Source organism: Phaseolus vulgaris, chromosome 10, assembly GCF_000499845.2.
Source record: "Phaseolus vulgaris cultivar G19833 chromosome 10, P. vulgaris v2.0, whole genome shotgun sequence".
Taxonomy (NCBI): domain Eukaryota; kingdom Viridiplantae; phylum Streptophyta; class Magnoliopsida; order Fabales; family Fabaceae; genus Phaseolus; species Phaseolus vulgaris.
In genome coordinates, this window is record NC_023750.2 from 42,552,364 (window position 1) to 42,580,044 (window position 27,681).

A 27,681-nucleotide genomic window follows, 5' to 3' on the forward strand; every position below is an offset into this window, starting at 1 on the left:
GTTAAGAGGAAAAAAACTAAAAGTTTATTTCTACCTCACAAATCTAGATTGAATGTTCAACACAACTTTTGAAGAAGTCCATGTAGCAGAGTGGTGAAAAAGCAAAATAAGCAAAATCCTGATTACCCTTCATTTTGCAAAGAAATAGGATGAAGGGAGCTTGATACTAACCCTGATTGTTCAAAAAAATTCAACAGTATTTTGTAATATAGTTAATCTAGAAAAAAACCAATTGCAAAGAACCAAGTTACTGCTAGAGAAATGGATCATGATGAATCATCAGAAGTTAAAATTTTATGAAACTCACAGAATTACTATGCATGATCTTGCCTATGATTTTTTAATACCTCCCTCCTTATTTAATACACGGTTATATGAACAGCTCCTAACGTCTAATAGTGTACATCAGGATTGATTACTAAATAAACCCTGCTAATCTGTAATGTTCATTGTAAGGTAAAATCCTTGCATGTAGCTAACAAGTTAAAACGAACTATATGATGCTGATCTTCTGTGTGATTTAACTTTGGAGGTTTCAGTGGAATTTTTCAAAGCTTCAGCATATTTTGCCAAATTAGTTTTCTCCATGGCAGAGGATTCTGAGAAAGAATCAAGGCGGTTTTTGGAATCTGCTGAACTTCTTCTATTTGGACTGAAATTTTTGGAGCTTCCTGGGGTATGGCTATCTGAATTTCTCCCACTATCATCCTTCAAACTCTGGCTTTGGTTATAGTCAAAGGAAGTTCTAGATGTGGCAGAGGGAGTGGTATACTCACTCCTAAGACACTCATTTCCTGTTGACATACTCAAGCTGAAATGTGAAGAATTGCTATCTTCTCTGGAAATTGATTTTTCTTTAGACATAATTTGACCACGTTGGTGGTGGCTATCTTTGCCTCGTATCAGCCTCATAAGCTTGCCAAAAATCCTTGACTTGGTTGAATTGTTAAGTTTGGCCTCAGATGAAGCATCATGAAGAGAATAATCTTCATGCTCTCCAGGGTCTGTGAAAAAAGAAGTCTGGGAAGAAGACCATTGGTCAGAGTCCATATCAGAAATGCTCGCTCGCACTTCATTGCTTGCATATTCAAGTATGAGTTGCTTGGCTTTTTTCTCAGAGGTAGGACTCAAGCTTTTGCTTAAGTCCCTTGCTGCTGTTTTACCAGATGGGAGCTGATAACTTCGTAGTTCATGTCTCAAGCAAGCATTTATCCACCGCAAATAAACTAACTCTTCAAGATCTGAACATCTATCTGCATGTAATTGCTCAAGTTCTTTCGCTAACCCTTCATTCTCTTGTCTTAGTCGTTCACCTTCTTCCTTCAGAGCTTGTGCCTGCATCCAAAAGCATTAGTTAAATATTGTTCAAGTTAAAAAAGCATGAAGATTAGACTGGACAAGATTAGAGCAAAAAAGGATGAGAAAACATCTCCCTGCTGGGTAGAAGATTACTACCTCAGGATCTTCTAGAACAGCATTTGCAAGGAGCTGAGTAGAATCCAATCTTCGAGATAAGTCAGAATTTTCCATCTGCAGTCTCAAATTAGATTTTCTCAACTGTTCTGTCTCACAATCAAGATCCTTAAGCCTTTTCAGCTTAATTTGAATCTCTTGATCGTTAGCAGCAACTTTGAATTCATGATCTTGCAACTTGCCAACTTTTTGCTTAAGATTCATTATATGCTCCCTATTCTGTTCAGCTTCATACTTGATTTTCTTCTTCAAAAACTTAACTTTGGTTTTTGCAGTCTCGAGCTCAGATGTCAGTTTTGCATGATCAGCTACTTGTGCCTCTAATCTTCGATTCTCAGACTGCAAGGTCACAACCTTCAGATTGAACATCTTGGCCTCCATATTACTTATCTTCAATCTATTTTGGAGCTCCATCACTGCTGCTTCTTGCTCTCTGATGCCACAGTACTCAAGCAGTTGAACCTGAAGATTTGTTTCCCTCTCTTGAAGCATTCTGATCATGCTCCTCAGTTTCCTCATCTCTTTCTCATTATCATCCTTGTCAACATTTGCATATGCCATAGGAGATCCTACTTTTGACCTTGGTGTTTCCACCTCTTTCTTAAAAGAACTACCTGCAATGATGACTCCAAAGTCTGCTTCCTTGATAAGATCATTGAATTCAGGAAGGAGGAACTCATCTTTCTCTCCACTTTTTCTAGTCCTTGGAGAGACACCCAATGGGGAACTTCTAGAATTCACCTTGCTAATGCATGTTTCTTCCTGGTATAGAAGAAATTTAACAATCCTATGTTAGCTAAAACTAAATTAGCAAAAAAAAAATTCCAATTTTCAATATCTACATTATTTTCTAAATTGAAGATTACAAGAAGGTGCATGTCATCAGAGGATTAAAGCTACACCCTATTTGTTTGCACAAAAGTATCTTACACACTTAACGAAAACAGAGAAGCATCAATTTAAATTTCAGGTTGCTTTCCAAAAAAATTCTCAACTCCCTGCACTAGTTTATTTCTGTTTCCCCACAAAAATTTCTACACTGATATTGAGAAGGGAAAAACACTGTGCAGAACTTTCAGAGCATAAGTGCATGAATTCATTTGGAAACCATCCAAAAAAGAAGATGAAAGAATTTATACAAAACACATCAACAATTAAAATGAGAAAGAAAGCTGAAACAACAATAAAAGGGTAATCCTTTTCATTTCACTCACAGTATCCAAAACATTTTCCTCTGAAAGATTGGTGAGAGAACTAGAAGCAGCCCTTTTACCTCTAACAAAATTGTCTTCGCTTCCATGACCTGAAAACACATTATACATATAAAAACATCACTTAGATTCATGAAACTAAAAAAGGGACAGAAAATTTGTTAATATGCTGATAAACAAACCTGAAGGGTGCCCCTTGGGGGAAGTAGGGGAAGGTTTGATTCTCTTGGCTCCAATATGAGAGTAGAGAAATCCAGCAAAGGCAAGAGCCAAAGCCAAACCACATTTCAGAAGAAAAGGCTTCATACCCTTCTCCTCTTTCCTTATGGAACTAAAAAACCTTCTAACTGTTCTTTCCATCATCATCATCAGAGAGAGAGAGATCACAGATCAGATCCTCTATCCCATGTCATGCCCAAGAGAAAAACACAAGATCCATTTCTGGTTCATGCCTCCAAACACAACCACTATCGATAAGAAAACAAAGCCTACAATCCAAACCAAGAAACATCATCAGCTAATGTAGAGCTATGTGGTTCCGAAATCTAATATTGTTAAGTTTTGTTTGTAAATGGAAAATCTTAAATACATGTCAGAAAATTTGACTATTAATACACCATTAAAGTCACATGCACCACTTCAAATCAAAACATACAAGACATAAAACGTTGGATTCATCCTAAACAAGAGAAAAATAGTAAATGAAGCACAACAATCCTTGGAAAAAACATGATCCACTGCTAATAAAACTTGGTGAATCATAGTAAATATGAAAATAAGCAGGACCCCATATGAACTTTACATTTATTTGTATGATCATGCTGGTGACTCGACCAAAAGGGACCCAGCAGAAACGTGGCGTTTCTATGATGTTGTGTTTTGGTAACAGTTTGAATGTCGTGGAGAAAGGAAGAACTGTGTCTGAAGGCAACCTTGGAAGAAAGAAGGAATTTAGCAACAAATACTGGGCATGGATTTTTGTGTTACGTAAAGGGTTGTTGAGAGGGAGAAGGATAAGTAATGTTCATATTTATCATCTAAGATGTTTAATTATGGAGATAGTTATCTTCTAAGATCAAATATAGTAAATGGATTCCCATAATTAAGCATATCTCTCTTTCCATATTCTTATGCCTTTTCCCTCCAAGACTTTTTTTTAACATTTTTTGTGTGATTTGTTTATTTGTTAGGAAATTAACATAATAAAAGCTTAAATATGTTTTTCGTATTGATTTTTTTTTTCTAAATTTTAGACATTGTAGTAAGAAAAATTATTGAAATAAATTTTTGTCGGTTTATTTTTAAGTGTCAATTGTAAATTAGGATATTAAAATATTTCATGATTTATTATTGATTGTATAATATTATAATATAATTTATATTGAAAATTTGTTTGTTATCTACTAAGAAAAAAATATTAATAATTAATCAAATCTAAAGATCTAAAATTAAAATACTGACTAAACAAGAAAAACTAATTTCGTATTATATTAACCTATGTACTAAATATCTTAGCATGTTTATTAAATGTTGGTATCAACCACATTGAACAAATTTTGAAGTATGAGAAAATTATGAAGATATTTGAATATTTATTTAACCATGAATATTTTTATACTTATATCAACTAATTAAAAAGATCTTATATATGAATTTTAAAGTGATTAACCTAGGGGTTAAAAGTGTGATTAGACTCATGGTACTAATATAAAGTTAGGGTTAATGCCGATAATTAAACAACAACAAATTGGAAATTGCATTAAATGAATGTATTAAATGCATTATTAATTTCTTCATCTTTTTCAAAATGTGGGATAACTTAACTTTGTTTCTCTTACAACTACTTTTTATTATACCAAACCAATATTTTTTTGTTTGGTGGTTGTGTCCCTTGTGCAAAATGCCATCTTTATTAAATATTTTAAATTATTTTCAAATGTATATTCAATCTTAATTTGGATTATATATAATAAGTTTATTTTATGGAAATTTTTTTTATGATAAATACATCTAAATCAACACATACAAATTCAATTTGAATATAAAAATATATCTTAACAAAATCAAACCAAATTTTACCTTTTAAATTTTTATTTATAGCTTTTTTTTTATCAATATATGTATTCGGTTTTTTTTTATCTTATTATATAGATGGTCTAATTATGTTATGAGTGATGGTATTTCAATCGAGATATGTTCATCTATTGAAACCTTAATTGCTGATGAAATAGTAAATAATATAATTATATACAAAATAATTTATTTCAATTTAAATTAATTTCAGATAGTCAAAATGCAAGTTGAACCGAATTTTGGGAAAAAAAATATAATATATTCAATAAAAGAAAAAAGATTTATATGTAATCCGAATTATAAATTACATGACAAAAAATGTATGAAACGTATGGAGTGCAGGATGAAGTCCAAAAAATATAATGAGAAGTGATTTAATTAATAAAAAGGAATCAAATATATAAATATAAAAAAGGAAATAAATACAGAGAAAATTGAATATTAAATCAAAATAGCGAATTTTCAAAATAAGTAAACTATATGTTTTTATTTTAAAATAATAGACCAAACTTTTGAATTAAACAAAATACAATATCAAAATTATATATACTGGTGAAAAGTGCTTCTAAGAATAACTTTTTCCAAAAAAAAACACTTTAGATGATAATTTGACTCTGATTTACCACTTTTTTTAAGGACAAAAAATTAACTAAAAATAAAATTACACAAAAAACTTCATAACTAATTCTATTTATTTGTTCTGCTAATTGAAATATTAAAAAAAAAAAGATCAATTTTTGTTGATGGAAGATTAATTGGATAATAGATAGCTTACTATTGAAGATTAGTCGGAAGAATAGGGTTTATGCTGATTCACACAAACCCTAACCCTAACTCTGTTCCTAAATGTTTTCCTTCTCCATTTCTGGTTTCCCTCCATTCCCACTCCGCAGGGCATATCCAAGAGTAAGTGCAAGCTTTGGCAGTGACACACCACAGGATCCCAATTCAAGCAGCCCTCATGGCTCGAATGCTAAATTTGATGAAGAATTTCGAAAGGGAAAGGAAAGAGGGAGGGGGATGGGTGGTGGTGATGGGGTTGTTATTGGGAGGAAGAAGAAGTCGAAGGAGAAAGTTCAATGGGTTTGCAGCAATTGTGGGTTCAGTGCAGGGCAATGGTGGGGCGTGTGCCGATCATGCAATGTGTCTGGAACTATGAAAGAGGCCAAATTCAGTAGTGACGCTGATAGTGTGATTAGTGGGTTTTCAGTATTGGAGGATGGTGTAGGGTCTTGGCTACCGCAACAGGAAGGAGAGTTACGTCCCTTGAGATTGGCAGAGGTAAACAAGGGACTTGATCATCACCATTGGAGAATTCCTTTGTAAGTTTCCCTCTCTCTATAGTAATTTATTGCTGTTGTTGGGAACATATTAGTGCATCATATATTCCTATTTGAGTCCAAAAGTGATTCATAATGGACATTGTTTGTATACACCTAGATACAGTAAGACGAAGAGAGACAGATGTATATCTATTGGTAGTATAATGTGACAAAAATAGAAAGGTAAAGAGAAATGAGAGGTGTCAATAGAGTGATTGTTGCACTGAGGCAGGTGCTCGTACTTCATATATAATTGCACTTTTGAGTCTTACACTGTTTAAGTCATGTTTTAGGTTCAATCAAATTATGTTCTTTGCGTTTAAAACTTGAAGAGTAGGAAAGGAAAGTCCACTGCCATTTTGTATTATGGATTTAGGGTAGGTGAAGTTTTTATTGCTCCCTAGTTCTCTCTCTCTCTCTCTCTCTGCTAGCATCCGGAATAAACTCCAATTTGCATGATTTGCCACTTCCAATTGTCAAGCACTAGCTCTCTCAAAAGCTTAAACAGTTGGAGAGTTTTGTGTCTGAAGGGTTTTATTGCATCTCTAAAACTCTCATCCAATGTACAATCCCCCATACCCTGAACTAACTCGCTTAAAAGCTTAAGCTATTGGATGTAGACGCATAGAATGATAGAATGGTTTTATTAAACATATCTAAAGATGGAACATCTTTTATCCATTTCAACTTGTGTAAGTTGTTCAGAAGATCCATTTTTTAGGGTTTGCCCTTAACAATTTTTCTTTTATGTGTGTGTGATTGTGGTAGTTTCTCATGCCAAGCCTACTCAATAAACAAGAAAGAAATTATGGAAAAGTGGTATATATAACTAGGTAGTGACCCTTATCCGATGAGCTAACTTTTGAGGTTAAGGACTTAAGTTAGACTCAATCTCAAATTCCTATAGTGACAGTTAGAAAGCACGTTTTTATTTTATTTTATTGTAAAAGGTAGTTATAGTTTTTTTATGTAAAAGCTACTCAAGGTTTTTTTTTTTTTTTAAAAGGTTATTTTTCATAAAAACAAACTATATCAAACAACCTCTGTATCATTATACCTTTTTAATGAAAAATTGTCTCCTTCAAAAGCATTTTAAATAGAAGAATATCATCTGGTAATGATTTGATCTGAAGGACTCGGTAGTTAGTACATACATTAATGTGGTATCTTTTTCAAGGGTTATACTGTGTTGCTTGCTTTAATTTCAGGTCTGGTCCATTTGGAGATGAAGTTTCCAGAGTGCTTGGTGGTGGTCTCGTACCAGGTTCATTCCAATTTCTTAACTATATTGATACACCAGCAACTATTTACATTGAGTTCTTCTTTTTGTTTTTTTTTCCTTTTTGTTCTGCAGGTATAAAGAATTTTTGAACTGAAAAATTGTTAGATGCAACTATTTACATCTCTTGATTTGGATTTTTTTTACTGGTTTTTAATCATATATTGTTTGCTGCGAACTGCATTAACATACCACTTTTATTTATTTCCATATAACGTTGCTTTTCTATTCTGAATGTAGAGATCAATTACAACTCTAATTAATTTATGTTCAGTTTTGCACATTTTTTCTGTACTGTGGGAGCCTTGTGCACTGGTTCACCCCTTTTTCCACAAACATTTTGTCTTGATCATGTTTGAAATGAATTATTTATTTGATGGGTGTAGACTTGTTTAAAAAGTTGCAACTTCTGGTGATTTTTCTAGGTGAATGGATGGTGGTTATTGGTATATTATTTATGGATTCTTGTTCTGTTGTTTTTTTCTTGGTCTTCCTATGATCCTAATATTTGAGTTATCATTTGAATGCTTCTAGCTATATAATAAGTTATCATATTTTTCTTAATCCAACTACACTTGCAGCCTCACTGCCAATTGCATTGAATGGCTAACTTTGTCTATAAATCTGTTTTTTTGAAGGCTCATTGACTTTAATTGGTGGTGATCCTGGTGTTGGGAAGAGTACTCTTTTGCTGCAGGTACGAATTATACTGGCAACTGGGATGGTAAAACTGGATTTTAGAATTTTAGATGGTTAACTTCTTCTTTTTTGTATTTTTTGTGGACTTGGCCAATGCTGTCTAACATTTGTTTTAATTTTAACATTTGGATTGGAAGATAGCTTCAATTATTGCAGAAGGGCACCATGATGGTGAAGCATCTCCAGTTGTATATGTCTCTGGCGAAGAGGTTTGCTTTTAGGAAGGATTTTACTAGTTTTAAATTTTGAAACATTGATATTCCAAATTACTGAAGTTAAAAGCTCATAGGGATTTTATTAGTGCATTATATGATTGAAAAGTAATAAAAATTTATGCTAATCTGTAGAAAATTACTGGTAAGCCTCATTTTAATACTATCAGCCTTTTGTTTCCATTCTATTGTGCCAAAGATGGGTAGTGTAGTTTCACCTTTGATTTACAGCTGTTATTTGTTGTACTTTTTATGTAGTTTGCATTTATGTTAATTTTTGGTATTTCATGATGTGACAGAGTGTTGAGCAAATTGGTAACAGAGCAGATCGTCTTAGGATTCAATCAGATATTTATTTATATTCAAGTAATGATGTTGAGGTGCCTAGTATATCCTTTTTGCTTACTTTTTTTACATGAATTTTGGTGATTTATAAAGTTATTTATAGCTAGAAAAAAGTATGTTTGCCTTAAATGTTATTCTTGATAATTAATTGTCTGGAGCATCGTAAAGAAGTCTAAACTATAGTATTTTTTTTTTCAATTTTGTATGATTTCAGGATATATTGAAGAAAGTTCAGCATCTCTCCCCTGGGGCTCTAATTGTTGATTCAATACAAACTGTTTATTTAAAAGGAATAATGGGAAGTCCTGGAGGGATTATGCAGGTGGGGAAATCATTATTCTTTATAATAAGAGGCGAACAGTCTTGGTGTAGTAATTTTCCGTTGCTTTAAATTATTTAACTGGTTAATTTATTCTACGTTATCACACCACTCCTTCATTTGTATTTGAAGTCACGAATAAGATAGGTTTAATTTTTATGTAACAAAAATGTAAGAATGCATCAGCTATACCTTCTTGACTGAGAAGTGAAATGCTCTGTTCCATTGTACATGACATTTAATAGGTGTGAGACAGGTGAAAGAATGCACTTCAGCTTTACTCCGATTTGCAAAGAAGACAAGCATCCCGGTTCTTTTGGTGAGCATGCGTGTCAATCAATTTTGTGAACAATAAGTTTAAGATTAATTTAGTGCTTCTACTTAAGTGGTGAAACATTTATCTATTAATGTACTGTAATATTTTTCATGATATATACCTTGTTTTAAGAAGACAATCTTGCTGATATGCTCCTTTTTTTCTCAGTTTTATCTTATGGTAAATTTAGAATTTCTTTAATATTCTCTCGGTGAACCTAAAATGGCCGAGTACTTTTGTATTATGTAATAATGATTTGCTTTACATGCATGCATTTCGTTTATGGAACATCTGTGGCATTTCTGTTAAAAGGCCTTTGAATTGTTGACACGCATGGCCATGGATTTATTTCTTTTTTTCTAGTTTCTCTTATCTTTTTGTTTTGTATTTCAGATTGGACATGTGACAAAATCTGGAGACATTGCAGGACCTCGTGTCTTGGAGCATATTGTTGATGTTGTTCTGTATATGGAAGTTGGTATCTTGTTACAACTTTCTTTCTTTGAACAGTCAGTAAAGATTATTTGTGTTTATCATTATACTTCTACTACTTGGCATGTTTCTAGGAGTTCATTTTCCTTTTATACTTGTTATTGCTTGAGGCATCTTAACTGTAAAGCCTTCATGTGGCTCATTACTGAATTTTTGTAATTCTTTTGTGCATTTTGGCGTTCCACAAGTTTTAACAAGAGGAGGGTCACTCTTCTATTTTTTGGAAGAGAATGCTTGTTGTGATATTTGATGGACCTGGTGTATTTCAAATTCTATTTACTAGTAATATTGTTTGATACCAATTTACTTTCACAGAAAACCTTATTTTTCAATTGTGCTCTTGCAGCTTACTGATAACATGTGCAAGTATCAAAGTTAGTTTTAGAGAGTAAGTATGAATGAGAAATTGAAAAGTCATCATAAATAGTAAATAAAAGTGTGATATGAAGTGAACAATAATAATATTACACTACAAAAAGTGCTCTATTCTTAGTGATCAAAACAGGCATCTAATAAATATTGCTGTCTATAGTCTTATAATTACGTTCTCAATTTGTTTTGATATCATCACACAATACTTCACATTCCCTTTTCAAAATTAGTTTTGCTATCTTTTTTCTAAACTAAATTCTGGAAGTTTTCTATGTATTTGTGTAACACCTTGCATCTGTTGTTCATGTACTTATAGTTGGCCTTTCTAAATCACCGTATGTTTCCTGTGCTAATGGTTTGTTTTACTACCTAGGGTGAGAAGTACTCTTCCCATCGTATGCTTCGAGCTGTGAAGAATCGATTTGGATCCACTGATGAGGTGTGTCACTATGATTATGCTAGTAATTGATTTATTTCTACAAATACTTTCAATGAACTTACTGAATGGAATAGGTAATATTTTGAATAGATCGTGCTGGCAGGCCTTAGAATCTTCTTCTGGGGTCTGTATCTGTTTTCACCTTAGAGTGGTGCTTACTTTTGCACCTTTACATCTGCTTATTCTTGTCAATGACTCATTTCGTGAACTATTTAATGTTGTAATGAATGGAAAAAAATCGTGAAAAATTATCTGAATTCACCCCTTTTCATGTTGACCATGCCATAATAAACTATTATCATAGATGCTTGGCTGAAAGACAGTAAAATTGACACCCAGTTTTGATAGTTAAAATATTTTTATACTCTTATTTTTAGCAAAGGTGATTAGTTTTTGTGGTGAAATGCACATCTGGCAATAAGTTGGCGCTATTGTAGAACTGAGGTTTGGTGACATGTAATATCTATCTTCTATGTAAAGGATTAAAAGTTGCATTTTGAAGGATTTTACATGTGCTTCCCTCATCTCTCATTTTAACAATACAGATAAGTTGCTTCCTTGTGTATTAGTATGTCAAGTTGCTTAAAGTTATTTTTGCTGGGGCTTATTTTTACTCTATAATTATTTTATCTGGAAAAAAAATGATCCGTTTTATCTTTGATTCATTTGATCAGCTTGGAGTTTTTGGGATGTCACATTCAGGACTTCAGGCTATTTCAAATGCCAGTGAAATGTTTCTCAGTGAGCAACACCTGGATTCAGAAATTTTAGCAGGACTAGCTGTTGCTGTAATCATGGATGGGTCCCGGACATTTCTTATTGAAATTCAGGTATTTTCTTTTGTGCTTTCATGATATTAAATATTTGAAATTGTCCAGCACTATATGAATTTCCTACCATGGTAATTCTGGTTTAAGAAACATCGTGGTCACCACTCTTGTCATCAATTGTGTTATCTTACAAATTGCAAGTCATTCTAAGAAGTGGTGCTTACAGAAAACTCTTCAGTACTGTTTGCATTCTCGAATTTTGGTTCAAATATAATACATGGTGGTGTGGACCATTTTATACTTTCCACTTCGGTACTGTCAGTTGGAACTTATATTGGGTTGAACCGTACGTGCTAATCACAATGTGATTTTGTAGCTATTGAAAAAAAGTCCAAGTTATGAATGTTTACAATGTCAATCTTGACGACTTCTTATTGCAATCTTCTGATCTACTTGTCACAGCTTTCAGTTTGTGGTGTTCATTCTTTTCTTCATGTCAATGAAGTAAACTACCAAGAACACTAATTAATATTATCAGAACCCTCTGACTTCTTTCTTCCAACTCTGACACCCTTCAAAGAATTATTTAGTTAATTCTTGTTTATTTTGCAGGCACTTTGTCTTTCTAGTTCAACAGGTTCAAGACAAGTTAATGGTATCCAACTAAATAGAGCTGATATGATCATATCTGTGAGTTAATGTCTTCTGTTTTGTTGGTATTTTTTGTTACTGCTTTTATATTATATGTTTATTTTTAATATTTTCTCTATTCTTGACGGAAAGTGAATAAAAAGGAGTAAAACCGTTTTTGAACGTCTACCATTCCCTTAAACTGCAGGTTCTTATAAAGCAAGCAGGTCTTCGTCTCCGAGAACATGTGAGCTGATTTATGAATATGATATCATGTCAATATTTTAAGTTTCACAGAATTAAATCCTAATAGAGGGAATAAACATAGCAAAGCTAATAACAAATATGGGAATGGCAATGCGAACTAGTATGCATCTTTGCTATTAACTCCTAGTTTATAATATTATTTGGGTTGCAAGAATAGAATAATTTCTTTCTAAGAACTTAGTTTGTACTTTTCTGTCGGGAGAAAACGAAACTAATGTTCTCTGCATCTTTCCTTCCGAGAATTTAGAATTTTAATGAATTAGATTGCCAAAACCAAAAGATATTCATATCTGGATTCCATTACCTGTTTGGTGCTTATAATATAACTTGCAGATATATTTTCATTTTAATGTTAGTATTGATTGTATTCTATTTCCTTGTCTTTCCTTTATACAACAGGCTGTGTTTTTGAATGTTGTTAGTGGACTGACACTGGCTGAGACTGCTGGAGATCTTGCTATAGCAGCAGCAATTTGCAGCAGGTTTGTGTTTCAATTTTTTAAAATGATGTAAATTTTTTTAATCTGACAGTGATCATTTGTCATCAGAGGATTGGGAGGGTGTTATATTGACCAGTGAATTTTGCAGCCAATTTATAGAGTTAAACATACATACTGTTGCACTTATGCTTCTTATCTCCCATAGCGATTATGTTCTAGTTTACTGTTATAGATTTTGATCTGAATTAGTTTCATGTATTATGCCTGTTGTCTTTTTCCTCTTTCCAGTTGCTTGGAAATCCCTATTCCAAATGACATTGCATTCATTGGTGAAATTGGCCTTGGTGGTGAGCTTCGCATGGTGAGACTTTCTTTGTGATTTTGCTGATAGTGAATACAATATTGAACTCAAAATTTAGACTCTTTCAGTAGCATGAAGCTGTTCTGAACACAATCTTGAATTCAATGATTAAAAATTTGCATATACCTGAAGATTGTATACCTGAAGCAGTAAAAATTTGCATAAGGTTTTTCTTTATGAGATTAGTCATTTTCCTGTTAGATCTCATACCTGGTGTCTTCTGTGTCATCTCAACATTGCTAAATAATGATAATCCAGTGAAGATATTGCTTGTATTGTATCCATCCATTAAGCCTCAATTCAAAACTGTTATTTGTGTGTACAGGTTCATAGAATGGATAAAAGGGTATATACGGTTGCAAAATTGGGTTTCAGAATGTGCATAGTACCCAAGGTGGCTGAAAAAGCTTTAGGAAGTGAAGGTTTAGAAAAGATGAAAGTTGTTGGTTGCAGGAATCTGAAAGAGGTTATTAACACTGTATTTCCCAATATAATGTTGAAAAGGAGGTAGAGTGTATATGTAGTAGCTTCTGCATTTATATTAATCTTTTAATTCGCGTGATGTAAAGAATGACCCATTATTATATATAAATATATAGCTTTCGTACTATCAAATATGCACCCTATGTAGCACATACATAAATCGACACACATAAATTGACACGGACACTAATACAGCATTAACATAAATTGACACGACCCTAATACAACACGGACATAAATTGACATGGATACTAATACAATACAGACATAAAGATATTTATAATTTCTAAAACATAAGGCACGGGACATAAATCTATATATTATATAATTATGAATTATATAAATTGATAATAAATATTAATGTGTACAAATATGTTTTAATATTTTTTTAGAAAAAAGATGTTTCTCATTACTGATTGAAAATAATTTGTTCCTTATTTTTGTAATCATAATAAAAATTTATACAATAAATTTGAGTTTTTAGAAAATTAATATATTTTTAAAAAAAAAATTGGGTCAGAACTGCACTAGAATTGTTATAAATTCAATAAATATTTTTTGAATTTGACGTAGAACTGCACTAGAATTGTTATAAATTCAATAAATATTTTTTGAATTTGACGTTTTACTGATACGTGTTCTATAAATGTCGTACGAATGTTTACTGAACCTCAAATGCACCACTTCACTTATTCCAATGGTGTAATTATTGATGAATTTTTGCTCTTATGAAAGGTTAATCAATAATATTTTGATGAATATTGAAGTATTATTTATAAATTAGGGCTATTTAAATTCGAATAAATTTAGTAAAATGATAAAAAATTATTTTTCATTATTTCATTATTTTTTCAGCTTTTCAGCTTTATTTTTTCTTTAACTTAACAATTTGTCTATTATATTTTGTTAAACGTTTAGAATTAACATCAACTAATGAACATACATTAATATTCTCAATTTATTTTCTATTTTCATTTTATTTTTCTTACAACATATTTTTATTTATATTTATCAAAGCATAATAATAATTTTGTCTTGTAATTTTTAATTATAAAATTATGTAATTTATTTAAAAATATAAACAAAGTTGAAATTATAAATATAAAATAACAGTATATCTCTCTATGACAATTTTAATTAGTTTATAAAAAGTATTTACAATTCTTCTACAAAGAATGTTTAATAACTTCAAAGTAATAAAAGTCACAAAAATTAATTCAAATCAAATTATAAAACACATTTTATATCAAATTAAAATAAAAACAAAACTATATTCAATTCTTATATTTGATTTAAATGACTATTTAATAAAAAGATCGAAGCAAATTAAACCACAAACACTCTTAATTCTAATGGATTTCACAAAACCACTTCACATTTTAACATTTATCTTTTTTCTCAGTCAACACTACAAGAAAATCATTAAATAGTAACCAAATTTAAAGATAAAATTAATCACTATATTAACTAAATTACATGCTAATTTAGAGACTAAAAAAATATTCATATTTAAAGTAATTTTTATTATTAAAAAAATTTATAAAATAGTTTCCAAATTTGTATTTAAATTAGTTACCTAAATTTTAAGTACTAATATTTTAGATTCTAAATTAGTCTTTAAAAAACTAATAGAGATTAATTTAAAATATAAAGTAGTAAGTAATAATTAAATATTAATTTAAAAATTATTTTATAAATTTTTATTAATAATAAAAACTAATTTAGATACTAGTTTTTTTAGTTTATAAAATTGTTTCTAATTTAATCAAACAGTAACTAATTATTTTGTTCTATAAAATTAGTTTCTATTTGATGATTTTCTTTTAAGAAAATATATCAGTTATTAATATGTGAAATTGCAAAAAGATTCAAACTCTTGTCGTATTCCTTCTATTCATCTCCTTTTATCAAAACACACCAAATTAGTTGAGTGGAAGAAATTAAAGTTAGTCTTTCAGCTTTACATAATTATCACTTAAAAATACTCACATAAATATCTTATGAGTAGATGTAAAGTATTGGCCTGGTTTAATGAGGTGACAGTGCCTTCCCCTTTGATGTGTGGTGTTGTGTTGGTGCAGTCTTGTTTGTAATGTCTATAGGATTCAAGAAGCTTGGTTGATTGGTTGAAGACAGTAACCTTGCCCACATGCGATCAGTGATAACAACCTTCTTCTCGTCCTCATTTATCAGCTGCAGTGCACATTACATACATTCACTAAAAACTCTGCATAACATTTGGATTATAATATTCAAGAATAAACACGGTATAAAATGATTGTTGTTACTTGAGGTGTCAGTTTAACTGAGATGTCAAGTTGCATACTGATGATGTCTGATGTCTGACATGAAAGTTTTTATAAAAAAAAAAAACTGCATGATGTATTACAATGATTATCATGATCAACCACAAACTAAATGGAGAATCTGACATGAGACAATCTGAGTCATTGTTTATTTTATACCAATTTGATGCTTGTGCTTAATTTATCTTGAGTTCTTGAAAATTTACTTGACAGAACATAACAATGACTTACATGAAATGGAATATAAGCATGTTTGCCATTGATGGCACCAACCGCAAAGCCTGTGTATCCAGCCATTGCACCATGAACGGCACTTTGAGCAAGGAGAGTGCAATATACATTATCAGAGGCAATACTTGGAACAGCACGGATCATGTATGTGGGATCTGCCAGACACCAAAATTTTAGATTGATTAGAATATGTAGTTTATAGGTAATACACTATCATTCTTGCACCAGTAAAAAGAAGAGAGCTAACCAATGTACTTCAGAGTTATAGCCATTTTTTGACTTTCTGTGAAGTGGTCCTACAACAGAATTGAATAAATAAATTTGTCACAAGGAAAATGAGAGAAAAATCTACATCAGGGGAATCTTGTGATTACTATAATAGGCCAATTGCTTGAATGTAGTTTGAGAGAAAATTCACAGTTCAGATGCTGCAAATGTGAGACTGCTATTAGATGATAAAAATGATCTCATATCAGTTGTAACTGACTGCTCTATCGGTTGTAACTGCTGCTTAAGAATTGTGAAATAAGGATATCTAGCATAGCAGTTGAAGTTGAACAATTTTACATATCTATGTAGCTAATGTAAACAATAAATATAAATTTGATCTATTTACATGTGGTTTTTCTTCAGATTCTTGAAAGTAACATACTTTAAGATTGATAAGCATATTGCAGGAAAGAACAAGTCGTTTAATAAAGAATACACACTTTTAAGATGTTCTACCTTAATCTTCTGGGATAACCACAGACCAACATCTTGGAGTAACTTGTTGCCAGAAGCATCCTTCATATTTGTAGCAGAAAGGGTTTCTGAAATAAGCTCTTGACCTGCACCTTCAGCTATTACTATAACCATGTGCCCATTTTCTGTGAGTCTTTTCCTAATGAACTCAAAGAGTCCACCAGGACCTTCCAGGTAAAAGGGTGACTCCGGAATTAAGCAACAATCCACATCTCGGCTGGCAAGAGTTGCATACATAGATATAAATCCTGTATGATCAGGTCATATCAAATAACCAGAAAAACTATGTTAGAAAAGAAGGGAATGCTAAAATCAACAGATGATTTAGAGGTAAAGGTGCAGCTGCTTGCTAGAAAAGGCAAGAACACTATCATGTAGCCCAAAGATCCAATGTTGCTTACATGGACCACATAGAAAAACACTAATATTCTATGAGGAAGACATTGCAATTTGCAAAATTGAGAAAGGCTTGGAACAGTTACAATCTGGCAAGATGACAAAAGGATGGCTCTGAAACAACTAAAACCAGATCTTTCAGTCACCAAAGATGTCACTTGGCATGAAAATGACAAAAAGGATGACAATAGAGTAGCTAAAAAAAGTGAGAAAAAATGTTTGAGAACACCGTCTAGAGATATGACCAAAATAATAATATATATATTACAAGTCACTTTTATCAGGTTAAGTTAAACTTAAAATGTGCTTTCATGATAAATAGTTTTCTGTCAAGAAAATCAAGCATCACAGCAGCTAACTAGTCATCTTTCAGATCTTCCAATCTATATAACTAGCATTAGTCTAAGCTTGTAAATTACTAAATACAAAAGGTACTTACCACTGTTACGACCCATTAGCTTGACAACACCAATGCCATTCTCTGTGCTTTCTGCTTCCACATGAGCAGCATTTATGGCCCGTTGTGCCTCTTCAACGGCAGTGTCAAAACCAAATGACTTATCTATAACCTGATTCAGACACAACATGGTTAACCAGGTGACTATTTAACAGCAAATTCTTGTTGTCTTCATAGCTTCAACTAAAAGGCTTCAAGTGTCCAATTCAGGCATGCTTACTGGGATATCGTTATCAACAGATTCTGGAATTCCCACCACCGAAACTTTCAAGCCACGTCTTCTAATTTCCTGTATGAAAATAACAAAACCTTAGTTACCTCAAAAACTATAATTTCTTCATACAGACATTTCAACTAATACCTCAAAAATCACAGAAGCCCCTCTCTGAGTTCCATCTCCTCCAAGTATGTAAACCTGATTAATTCCCCGATCCTGAATGCTATCAACAATCTTTGAGGTATCATTGCTTCCTTCTCCCTGTGAGGTACCAAGGATGGTTCCCCCACGTTTGTGGATGTCATTCACAGCCTTTGGTGTCAAAGGAATTATATTTCGAGAATAAAAACCTCTATACCCTCCCTGCATTCAAGTGGGGAAAGATACAACACTGCAATTTACACATATTTGAAAGAAAATGCAGATGAAAAATTATAATAGAAATGAATTTGCTAATCTGTCACAGAACAATCACAGATAAAAAAAAGTTCATTAGTGAGCAGTACCTCTATTCCCTGTACCTGTTGCACCCCATACATATGGTATAACCCGCAAACTACTTCCCTGATCAATGTGTTTACTCCTGGACAAAGACCTCCACATGTGACAATGGAAGCATGTACATCCTCAGACCCAAAATATACCTGAGAAACATTTAACATTGTTGTCTATGAGGCTCGGACACTCCTCTTAAATAGCGTGTGCGTGTCAGATACACATATTCGTACGACACTCGTAGAACACTTATTGTTGAAGTGTCCAATTCAAAAAATATTTGCTGGATTTCTGACAATTCTAGCACGAATCTAACACAATTTTAAAAATGATAAATACATTAATCTTCTAAAAACTCAAACTTATTGTATAAATTTTTATCATGATTATAAAAATAAAGAACAAATCCTTTTGAACCAGTCATGAAAAACATCTTTCCGCTAAAAAAAACTGAAACATACTTTTGCACATAAATCTTCATTGTAAATTTCTATAATTTATAATTATATAATATATAGATTTGTGTCCCGTGTCCTACATTTTAGAGATTATACATATTTTTGTATCTGTGTTGTATCTATCTCATCCGTGTTGTATCAGTGTCAGAATGTTTGTGCTACATAGCTGTTAGCTCACAGATCACATATAATACAGCATTGGCTACAGCCAAGGATTCTGTTTAAAGAAACCAACCAACCTTTTGACGAGGCCCGGCGCGGCGAAAATGAGTCCCTCTTGGGCTATTCTTATGTACAACTATCTATACCAAGAGAAAAAGGAAAATTTAAATCAACAATTCAAGAACACTGTAATGGAAGAAAGAACAACAACAAAAACAGCAAGAACATGCCTTATGCGCAACAGTATCTTCCACATCAACAGCATGCTGCCTGGTGATGCATAAACCAATCAAAACCATCATCAGATTGAGTTGCCACACCAATGTGCAAAGTCACAACATAGCAAAACAAGTACCAGGAAGAATCAATTCAAACACTTCAATTTTAATACACAGTAAGCAACGTACTTAACAACTGAATAGGAAGGATTGTCTTGCAACGGATTAGGATATGTCTGCATGATGATCAACAACAACAACAGAAAAGAAAAATCAGGACACGCATTTACAAACTCATGCAAGAAGCAACACATGTAGTGTCTTTTGTTTTTCCTGGTTTTTTTAGCAGAAAAAGATAAACATTCAGAGAACAAGAGGGTACAGTGAGGTGAGGGATGTAGTGAGATAGATGAGGGACATCTTCAAGGACATAGCCAGCATGCCCAGTGATGATCTTGTGTTCAGAATTGGACATGGTGATGATGGTGGAAATGGAATCACACACAAGTTGAGTTTTTGAAGAGAAGCAATGAAGGGGAAGGGAAAGTGTTGGTGCGGTGAAAGGAGAGGAATCTGGTTGAAGCAGAAGAGTTCCATTGAGGTAGGTTTCACGTAGAAACACAACCACGGTAGATGATGTGTTTGTGGCCGTTGAAGATGGATCCAACGGCCAAAGACACGTGAGTTGGTACGCCGCAACATATGGGTACTAGTCCAACGTTGGTCGGTCGAACGCAGAAGAGGAATGACACGTGTTGTGTACACATTTTTAGAATAATATTGTAATAAAATAATATTTTTTTATGTATCAAAATAAAACTGGTATGAAAGTATTATTAATAAATTAATAAACGATAATGATATATTAAAAATCTCAATTTTTTTTATTGGATGAGGTTATAACTCTTAATATTATTATTTTAATATTTTTCATATTATTTAATTATAAATTTATCTTTTATTATATATATATATATATATATATATATATTTAAAAAATATTATATTAAAAATTATATACAATTCTAAGAATGGTAAAACTATCATTTTTCGTATAATTTTTCAAAACTCTTAAACTCTAAACCTTACACTCTAATTATATTGAACAATTTTAACTAATAAATACTTTTTATCATATTATAAAGTATTAATGATGATATTTCATTTCAATATAATTTGAAATAGGCTTCACAAATGGTATGAAAAAATATTTATCTTGAAGTTAAAAGAACCAAGATCATAGCTTATTTATTAAGTTTTGATAAGTTTGTTTCTTCACATTCATTATATGTTTTTTATAATATTATTTGAACTAACAATGCTCATAACAAAAATTTAAAAATCTATATAACTAATTTTGATACTAATTTAAAAACTATTTTATAAATTTTTATTAATAATAGAAACTAATTTAGGATATCAATAATTTTTTAGTGTCTAAATTAGTATTTAATTTAGTTAATACAATAATTAATTGTTTTTTATCTTTAAATTTAATTATTATTTAATAATTTTCTTATCATGTTATTTTATTATTTAGTGTACAAATTAATGGTGGCAAGTTGGTAATACACCACTACACATGGCTTCTGAAATAAATGGGAGGTGTTAAAGAAAATTTATAAATATAAAAAAAAACACTTATAATTTTCCTTTAAAGATGTTCGTTCATTTTTGCTGTACCGTAGAATTTTTCTGCATTCTATAAACATAAAAATATTCATTTTATTCATTAAAAAAATTAAGAAAAAATAATAATTTTTGGAGTATACACAAAAAAAAATTATGAAAAGTTTCAAATTATAAAATCTAAAAATTTAAAGGAATTAAAATTATGCAATCTGAAGCTTAAAGAAATGATTTCTTAAAATTCGATGAGAATTTTTATATTTATAGGAAGGAGAAGAAATCTATAGAGTTGCATAAGAATTTGCCAAAATGTTAGGGGGTGTTTCTTTCTGTACCTAACAAATTTTTTCATATACCTCATCATTTTTTTAAAAGATTATTTTACCTTTTTTCTTAATAATTTTTTCAATTTTTTTTTCAGAAGTTTTTTGGAAACATATTTTCTGAAATTCATGAAATATGTTTAAGAAAATGTTGTTCGGAAAAAAAAATTTAGAATAAACTTTTTGAAATGTATGTAATATATTATAGAATATGTTTTGGAAAGAGGTTTTCAGAGAACGAATTATATAGAACATTTAGTCATTTCACTTATTTGATGGGATAGAGGAAGAACTTTAATGGGGTGCAGGAAGAAACAACAATGTTCAGGTCTTGTGAGGCTCAACTTTACTGGGTCGGATTCTAAAAGCCCAAGTAACTCAAACTCAGGGCAGTTTCTTTCTGCATCCCTACATTTTTCTTTCTGCACCCTCATAATGTTATGCAAAGATTAAACTGTTCCTATTCTTTTTTAAAAACCCTAAAATGCACTTGAACTGTATTTATTTTTTTGCATTCTGGATTATGGAATCTAGAAAAATTTTGGATTGTCACTTTTGGTAAAATTTCGGATCCACCAATCCGTAATTCAAAATATGCATTTCACATTCAAAAAAAAAAACTTTTGATCCATCAATCTGTAACAGAAATATGCATTATGATTAAGAAATCCATAATTAAACAAAAATATCCCGGATCCACCAATTCGTAACAGAATTAGGCTTCCGGATTCAGAAATCTGGAAATCAATAATTTATGCAAAACTTGCTTCTGAACACTTCTCATCCGAAAAAAAAAAATCAGTTATGGATTGATGAATCCGTAGCACACTCTTAGATCTCGATTTCCGATAACCATGATGTACTTTTTCAAATAAAAGATCAAGGCCAGTTTTGAGATTTAGAAAATATTGGGTGCAGGAAAAAAAATGTTGGGGTGCAGGAAGAAGAAGCCCAAACTCAGTAGTCCTTTGTCTTGATAATTATTTTAATTTTTGATTAAAATAAAAATAATTGACCATTTCCAAATTAAAGTGATTCTCTTTGGTGCGTGTCCCTGCTTCATAGGGTTTACCTGTTGTTTGTGAAAGGAAAAGAAAGCACATTTTGATTTTGGGATTCATTCTCTTCCTTCTCTCTTCGCCATGTACAGAGCAGCAGCTTCTTCATTCAGAAGGCATCTCAAGGTCACTACTAACACCATCATCATTCTTTTTCTTTTCATCCCAACACAATTTTTATTAATGTTTAGGACCTCAAATCCCTCCACCACATGTCTTGGATCTTTCCCTGATAACAAAATTTGATTTTGATGGGCAAAAAATGTTATTCTGTTGATTTTCTAGGAAATTAGTTTGGTGGGCAGGATTGTTTTTCTTCCAACCGGGTTTGGTAATGCCTAGGTTGTTTTTCATGTTATAATCTGCTGTTTTTTTTATTCCCGTGAAAAATTTGTGTGGCATTGGTGTAATGGAATAATTTATTTTCTTCTGGTGAGTGCTGCTGCTGTTTGTGTGATTTTGTGTAATGAAACCATGTGATTAGGGCGATGCATGCAAGTTGGGATCCACTAGGTCCTCCTCCACTTCAGCCGCCGTAGCTGCAAGGACTTCCCAAGGTGGTTTTTTTAGCTGGCTTACTGGAGAACGTTCTAGTGTTCTTCCTTCTCTGGATATACCCCTTAGTGGTGTTGCTCTCCCAGATCCACTTCCAGATTCTGTTGAACAAAGCAAGACCAAGATCACAACACTTTCCAATGGACTTAAAATAGCATCAGAGACCTCGCCTGTACGTGCATCTTTCTAGTTTTCTTGGTAATATTGATATGATTAATGACACTGCTACTGTAAATTTGACTGTGTGTCCACGTGTCTAGTTTTTTTGGTGTCTTCGTATGCTCAATGACAATGTTACTTTATGTACGTGTTTCTAGTTATTTGACATCGTGATATGTTTGATGACAATGTTACTTTGAGAATTAACTGTATGGGTATGTTTCAAGTTATTTGACATCTTGGCATGTGCAATGACAATGCTACTCAGATTTAACTGTATGTGCATGATTATAGTTTTTTGGCATCTTGATCAATAAGAATGTTACTATATAATATTAAGATTTAGCTTTATGTGCATGTTTCTAATTTGTTGCCATCTTGGTATTTCAATGTCAATGTTACTGTGATGCAATGGTGTTCTTGAGGTATTTGGCTCGCATATTGATTTTGTTGTTCATTTTGCATGTTAATTAGAACCCTGCAGCTTCAATCGGGTTATATATTGACTCTGGTTCCATCTATGAGAAACCATTCTCAAGTGGAGCTTCACACTTGCTAGAACGAATGGCTTTCAAAAGCACAACAAACCGAAGTCACTTTCGTATTGTAAGGGAAGTAGAAGCAATTGGTGGTAACATTGGAGCCTCGGCCTCGAGGGAGCAAATGGGATATACATTTGATGCCTTGAAAACCTATGTTCCACAAATGGTGGAACTACTGGTTGACTGTGTAAGGAACCCTGCCTTCTTGGAGTGGGAGTTCAATGAAGAGGTATTTAATTTTTTATTTGTATCTTTTCTCCATTACTGATCTTGTAATTCTTAAGTCAGCAAGCTCAGTCATATTCTTCGGCAAATGGACAGACTTTTCTCTATTTTATAATCCATAGTAGGATGGCTAAACAATTACAGGCATTATTCTTTTAGAGAATATTAAGTGCCCTGTCTTGGCTTTTGGAAAAAAAAACGAAAATGAAACACCTATAGTTTCTTTTTGTGCTATTATTAGGATATTCATTTCCTATATGTGTAGCTACACGTTAATCACGTCAAACAAAGGTATATGAAAGGTAGGCAACATATTCTACCTTTCTTAGTTCCAACTATACTAACTCATACTGAATGCAAAGTTATTTATTTTTGTGAGTCTCATGCCTTGCAATTGCATCCTAACGGACTAAGGAATCTAAATAAAAGTTTGTCATCCTATTTTGGATGTATAGTTTTTTTTATTGATAGCTGATATGTCATTCCTTCTGAACTTGTGGAACTGTGTATTGAATGAAACAGCTTCAGAAAGTGAAAGCAGAGCTTGGAGAACTCTCCAACAATCCCCAGGGCTTGCTTTTGGAAGCAATTCACTCTGCTGGTTATGCTGGTGCATTGGCTCTTCCTCTCTTAGCCACTGAAGCAGCATTGAACAGATTGGATGTCCCTGGTTTAGAGAAATTTGTTGCTGTAAGATCTGTTATCCTTTCTGATACTACATTAATCCCCCCAGTATTAATTTATGCAACATTTATAACTTTTTTCCATTTTTTCTTTCTGCCTTTCCCCCCTTATTGTTCTATTTGAGAATCTATTTGTTGTGAAATGTAAAAAATCAGGAGAATTACACTGCACCAAGAATGGTACTTGCAGCATCTGGGGTTGAGCATGAGGAACTTGTATCTATTGCTGAGCCACTTCTCTCTGATCTACAAAATGTTCCCCGTCCTGATGAACCTAAATCTATCTATGTTGGAGGTGATTTTCGTCATCATGGTGAATCAAAGGTGCGGACAAGTATTTATACTAGCTATTTACATTTTCTTGTATCTCATTCTTTTCATCTATCCCCTTCAAACATTGTTATTTACTGGCTAAGATATGTTTCAAGGGCAGGGTACACATGTTGCTCTTGCTTTTGAAGTGCCTGGTGGATGGCATAAAGAGAAAGATGCTATAGTTTTGACTGTTTTACAGGTATTTATTTTGGGTCCTTGTCTGGTAAATGCTGTACTTTTGTTTTTTTTTTCATCTTTATTTCTGTTGTACAAAAAAGAACAAAATAATTGAACACTTTTTTCGTGCAGGTGCTTATGGGAGGAGGTGGGTCATTTTCAGCAGGGGGGCCTGGAAAAGGGATGCACTCAAGGCTATGTAAGTTTTACCTATATCTTGTCCACTGTTTAGTTTGGTCAGCTATATGCTTTAACCTTGCTGTTATTTTTAATTAACATCTCCATTTGAGAAGTAACACTTATCTGTCTAATGTAAACTTCACTTTTGTCATTTTATTTTCATACATTCTCAATTCTAATATTTTAACTTGATTTGCATGTACAACTGCATCCAGATCTTCGTGTGCTGAATGAACATCAACAGATTCAATCTTTTTCTGCATTCAACAGCATCTTCAATAATACAGGATTGTTTGGCATTTATGCAAGCACTGTAAGAAAAGAATCACAATTATTTCTGGACGTTCCTTTACACGAAATATGTTTTAAATATAGATATGAATTTATTTGTTTTCTCTCCATTTAAGGGCTGGGTTAGTATGTCTAAGGGAACAAGTTCCCATGTATTATGCATTGCAGTTAAGAGCTAGACTTAAAATGTGCTTATTCGTTGAAGACAAAGTTGCCTTGATGAACATTGATCATAGAAAAATATCACTTTTAGAGCATGTTTGGGACAGCATTTTTTTAAATGGAATAATTGCTTGTTTTTCAAAGTCATAGAGGAAATTGTAAAAAATAAGCTAAATCTTAATTTAATAGTCACTGCTTATTATGTTGATTTGACACATTCAAATTTGTGGATGTAGAGCCCTGATTTTGCGCCAAATGCTGTGGATATAGCAGCCAAAGAACTAATAGCAATTGCTTCCCCTGGAGAAGGTTTTACTTCTCTCTTGTTTGTCAAGCATTTTAGTAAGAATTTTCATTTGTGTGAAATTAAACTGGAACTTCTTGCAATGTCAGTTACACAGGTGCAGCTTGACCGAGCAAAAAAATCCACAAAGTCTGCAGTTCTAATGAATCTGGAATCTAGAGTATGATCCTGTCTTCTTCTTTACATAATTGTGGTGTTCCAAATACTTTGGTAGTTCCTCTTTCATTTAGACTCCATTGTTTATGCATCCTTCCAGGGGATTCAGTTTTTTTTCAAATTCTATTAGTCTAGTCTAGCATAATGATATGCCCTGTGAAGATATTAAATATTATTATCCAACAAAAAAGTAAGCTTGGAACCTTAAAACGGAGGAAGGTTCTTTAGAAAACACATTAAATATCAAGATTAAAAGAGAGAAAGATACCCCGGAACTGCATGAAGCAATCTCCACCCAGTCTACCCCAAAATTCTCTTCCCCCACTTTGTACACCTCACAATTATCCTTATTCACTTCCAAACAAATTCTCCATCTCTCATATTTTCCACTTTCAATGTGTTATGGTGCAAGTTAGTCTAAGGCGGGGAAAGCCTCTGAAACTGTTATGTGGTTAGAGCATCATGGCATGCTTCTGCCTTGTGATTCTTTTTTGTGTTATATTCTAAATGAAGAACGGGGCTTGGTTAGATTTCATATGGATCTGACATGTTTAAAAATAATCCTTTTTGCAGATGATTGCATCAGAAGATATTGGAAGGCAGATTTTAACTTATGGAGAAAGGTAAAGAATCAATCTCAAGACCTTGAGATTTTCCTTTTCATCTATATCTTGTTGCTTCCATCTTCTTTTGATGGTTAATTTAAATAGTAAGAATAGGTTAGTTTTGAATACTGCCACCACTCACTCAGTCAGCATACTAGTCCATCTGGGAAACTGTCATGTTCTTAGGAGTTATTTTTTAGTATTTTAATTTTTTGCATTTGAATTTGACATCCATAAAATTGTTGAGAAATCTGTAATAAGAATATTACAGATTCTTGAATGGAAGTGTAATTCTTCGTAAATTGTAATCATGACCTTTTCAGGAAGGCTTTGGAACAGTTCCTGAAGGCTGTAGATGAAATCACGTTGAACGATATCACCAAAATTGCCCAGAAGATTATTTCCTCACCTTTGACCATGGCATCATATGGGGATGGTAATATGATTTTTTCCAAATTTAAGAAATTCTTAACTGATTGATAAACCCAAGTTTTGACTGACATCATTTCTTTCGTTTGTGGCAGTCCTTAGTGTGCCCAGTTATGAATCTGTTAACAGCAAGTTCCATGCAAAATGAAATTGCATGTGATCCACCTTAATGTCTCTATATTTTCTGGATCACAAGCATTCCTACTTCCAATTTTCAAGATACACAGAATCAGCAATGCTGAAAATAAATCCCAGAGAAAGTTTTGTGCGGATCTGAGGAACCATTGTTTAGGTTCCATGTTTCTTTTTTTTTATAAATCTAACGATTTGCTTAGTGTATTAGGTGGCATAGTCTAAAACTAAAGGCTAATGATCACCTCATTTTTTTTTTATAAATTGGTTCTGTCATTTCTTAGATCAAAGTGAGCATAGGAGCCACGTATTAATAGATGAAGAATGCAAGTAATATACACTCTCATTAATCACATCATACTCTTTTTTAACATTTCTGCTATTTGGATATATTAATGCAGGTTTCATTAAATAGGTAGCAGTTCTTGTATTATTTTGTAGCCTCTATAAATTTCAGTTAATACAATAGTGAAGTGAATTGAACAACCTATCTACCCTTGTTTTTTTAATAAATAAATAAATGTTAGATGTAATTTTTTAATTAATTTGTTTTAAAATAGTCTATAGGT

The 27,681-nt window shown here is 32.3% G+C and overlaps 4 protein-coding genes across 10 annotated transcripts; 2 read left to right on the forward strand and 2 right to left on the reverse strand.

The window, feature by feature from the left end:
* Positions 1 to 266: 266 nt before the first annotated feature.
* LOC137818178 (protein CHUP1, chloroplastic-like) lies at positions 267 to 3,738 on the reverse strand. 4 transcript variants are annotated; one of them, XM_068621440.1, is made up of 5 exons: positions 3,487 to 3,738; positions 2,867 to 3,172; positions 2,688 to 2,776; positions 1,456 to 2,235; positions 267 to 1,335 (listed from the first exon to the last, which is right to left on the reverse strand). In XM_068621440.1, exons 2-5 carry the CDS (start codon positions 3,051 to 3,053, stop codon positions 484 to 486), a joined length of 1,908 nt encoding a protein of 635 aa, XP_068477541.1. In that variant the 5' UTR covers positions 3,054 to 3,172; positions 3,487 to 3,738; the 3' UTR covers positions 267 to 483. The 4 variants fall into 4 exon arrangements, with proteins under 4 accessions (XP_068477541.1, XP_068477543.1, XP_068477540.1 ...); XM_068621442.1 differs by having other exon boundaries at positions 2,747 to 2,776; positions 3,487 to 3,673; XM_068621439.1 differs by lacking the exon at positions 3,487 to 3,738 and having other exon boundaries at positions 2,867 to 3,474.
* Positions 3,739 to 5,502: 1,764 nt separating this feature from the next.
* On the forward strand, positions 5,503 to 13,635 carry LOC137818179 (uncharacterized). Of its 4 annotated transcripts, none has more exons than XM_068621446.1 (15): positions 5,503 to 6,079; positions 7,288 to 7,343; positions 7,997 to 8,055; positions 8,195 to 8,266; positions 8,569 to 8,649; positions 8,829 to 8,936; positions 9,190 to 9,252; positions 9,643 to 9,723; positions 10,487 to 10,552; positions 11,227 to 11,382; positions 11,935 to 12,012; positions 12,161 to 12,199; positions 12,619 to 12,701; positions 12,948 to 13,020; positions 13,346 to 13,635. In XM_068621446.1, the coding sequence occupies exons 1-15, from the start codon at positions 5,604 to 5,606 to the stop codon at positions 13,529 to 13,531; spliced, it is 1,677 nt and encodes a 558-aa protein (XP_068477547.1). In that variant the 5' UTR covers positions 5,503 to 5,603; the 3' UTR covers positions 13,532 to 13,635. The 4 variants fall into 4 exon arrangements, with proteins under 4 accessions (XP_068477547.1, XP_068477546.1, XP_068477545.1 ...); XM_068621445.1 differs by having other exon boundaries at positions 5,540 to 6,079; positions 7,288 to 7,391; positions 8,199 to 8,266; positions 8,569 to 8,635; XM_068621444.1 differs by having other exon boundaries at positions 5,541 to 6,079; positions 7,288 to 7,391.
* Positions 13,636 to 15,368: 1,733 nt separating this feature from the next.
* LOC137818180 (ATP-dependent 6-phosphofructokinase 3-like) lies at positions 15,369 to 19,801 on the reverse strand. The gene is made up of 12 exons (XM_068621448.1): positions 19,570 to 19,801; positions 19,377 to 19,423; positions 19,200 to 19,239; positions 19,047 to 19,109; positions 18,361 to 18,498; positions 17,999 to 18,217; positions 17,858 to 17,926; positions 17,620 to 17,749; positions 16,767 to 17,032; positions 16,288 to 16,336; positions 16,041 to 16,195; positions 15,369 to 15,696 (listed from the first exon to the last, which is right to left on the reverse strand). The coding sequence occupies exons 1-12, from the start codon at positions 19,660 to 19,662 to the stop codon at positions 15,532 to 15,534; spliced, it is 1,434 nt and encodes a 477-aa protein (XP_068477549.1). The 5' UTR covers positions 19,663 to 19,801; the 3' UTR covers positions 15,369 to 15,531.
* A 2,341-nt stretch (positions 19,802 to 22,142) lies between these two features.
* Positions 22,143 to 27,485, forward strand: LOC137818181 (mitochondrial-processing peptidase subunit alpha-like). Its single transcript, XM_068621449.1, has 13 exons — positions 22,143 to 22,323; positions 22,682 to 22,924; positions 23,386 to 23,682; positions 24,201 to 24,368; positions 24,518 to 24,685; positions 24,795 to 24,875; positions 24,986 to 25,052; positions 25,249 to 25,346; positions 25,723 to 25,795; positions 25,880 to 25,950; positions 26,520 to 26,569; positions 26,875 to 26,987; positions 27,076 to 27,485. Exons 1-13 carry the CDS (start codon positions 22,282 to 22,284, stop codon positions 27,126 to 27,128), a joined length of 1,524 nt encoding a protein of 507 aa, XP_068477550.1. The 5' UTR covers positions 22,143 to 22,281; the 3' UTR covers positions 27,129 to 27,485.
* The last annotated feature ends 196 nt before the right edge of the window (positions 27,486 to 27,681 follow it).

What these genes read in the sequence shown, in the direction of transcription:
- LOC137818178 (XM_068621440.1), bottom strand. Translation starts at nt 3,053, where the DNA reads ATGATGATGATGGAAAGAACAGTTAGAAGGTTTTTTAGTTCCATAAGG. An exon ending in CCCCAAGGGGCACCCTTCAG is followed by an intron (nt 2,777 to 2,866) that starts GTTTGTTTATCA and finishes ATGTGTTTTCAG; the next exon opens with GTCATGGAAGCGAAGACAAT. An exon ending in AGGAAAATGTTTTGGATACT is followed by an intron (nt 2,236 to 2,687) that starts GTGAGTGAAATG and finishes CTTCTATACCAG; the next exon opens with GAAGAAACATGCATTAGCAA.
- LOC137818179 (XM_068621444.1), top strand. Translation starts at nt 5,604, where the DNA reads ATGTTTTCCTTCTCCATTTCTGGTTTCCCTCCATTCCCACTCCGCAGG. An exon ending in GTCCTGGAGGGATTATGCAG is followed by an intron (nt 8,937 to 9,189) that starts GTGGGGAAATCA and finishes GGTGTGAGACAG; the next exon opens with GTGAAAGAATGCACTTCAGC. An exon ending in GTCTTCGTCTCCGAGAACAT is followed by an intron (nt 12,200 to 12,618) that starts GTGAGCTGATTT and finishes TTTATACAACAG; the next exon opens with GCTGTGTTTTTGAATGTTGT.
- LOC137818180 (XM_068621448.1), bottom strand. Translation starts at nt 19,662, where the DNA reads ATGTCCAATTCTGAACACAAGATCATCACTGGGCATGCTGGCTATGTC. An exon ending in GCTAATGGGTCGTAACAGTG is followed by an intron (nt 17,033 to 17,619) that starts GTAAGTACCTTT and finishes CTGATCATACAG; the next exon opens with GATTTATATCTATGTATGCA. An exon ending in ATGCTTATATTCCATTTCAT is followed by an intron (nt 15,697 to 16,040) that starts GTAAGTCATTGT and finishes TGTGCACTGCAG; the next exon opens with CTGATAAATGAGGACGAGAA.
- LOC137818181 (XM_068621449.1), top strand. Translation starts at nt 22,282, where the DNA reads ATGTACAGAGCAGCAGCTTCTTCATTCAGAAGGCATCTCAAG. An exon ending in TAGTTTTGACTGTTTTACAG is followed by an intron (nt 24,876 to 24,985) that starts GTATTTATTTTG and finishes TTTTTCGTGCAG; the next exon opens with GTGCTTATGGGAGGAGGTGG. An exon ending in AATTGCTTCCCCTGGAGAAG is followed by an intron (nt 25,796 to 25,879) that starts GTTTTACTTCTC and finishes TTGCAATGTCAG; the next exon opens with TTACACAGGTGCAGCTTGAC.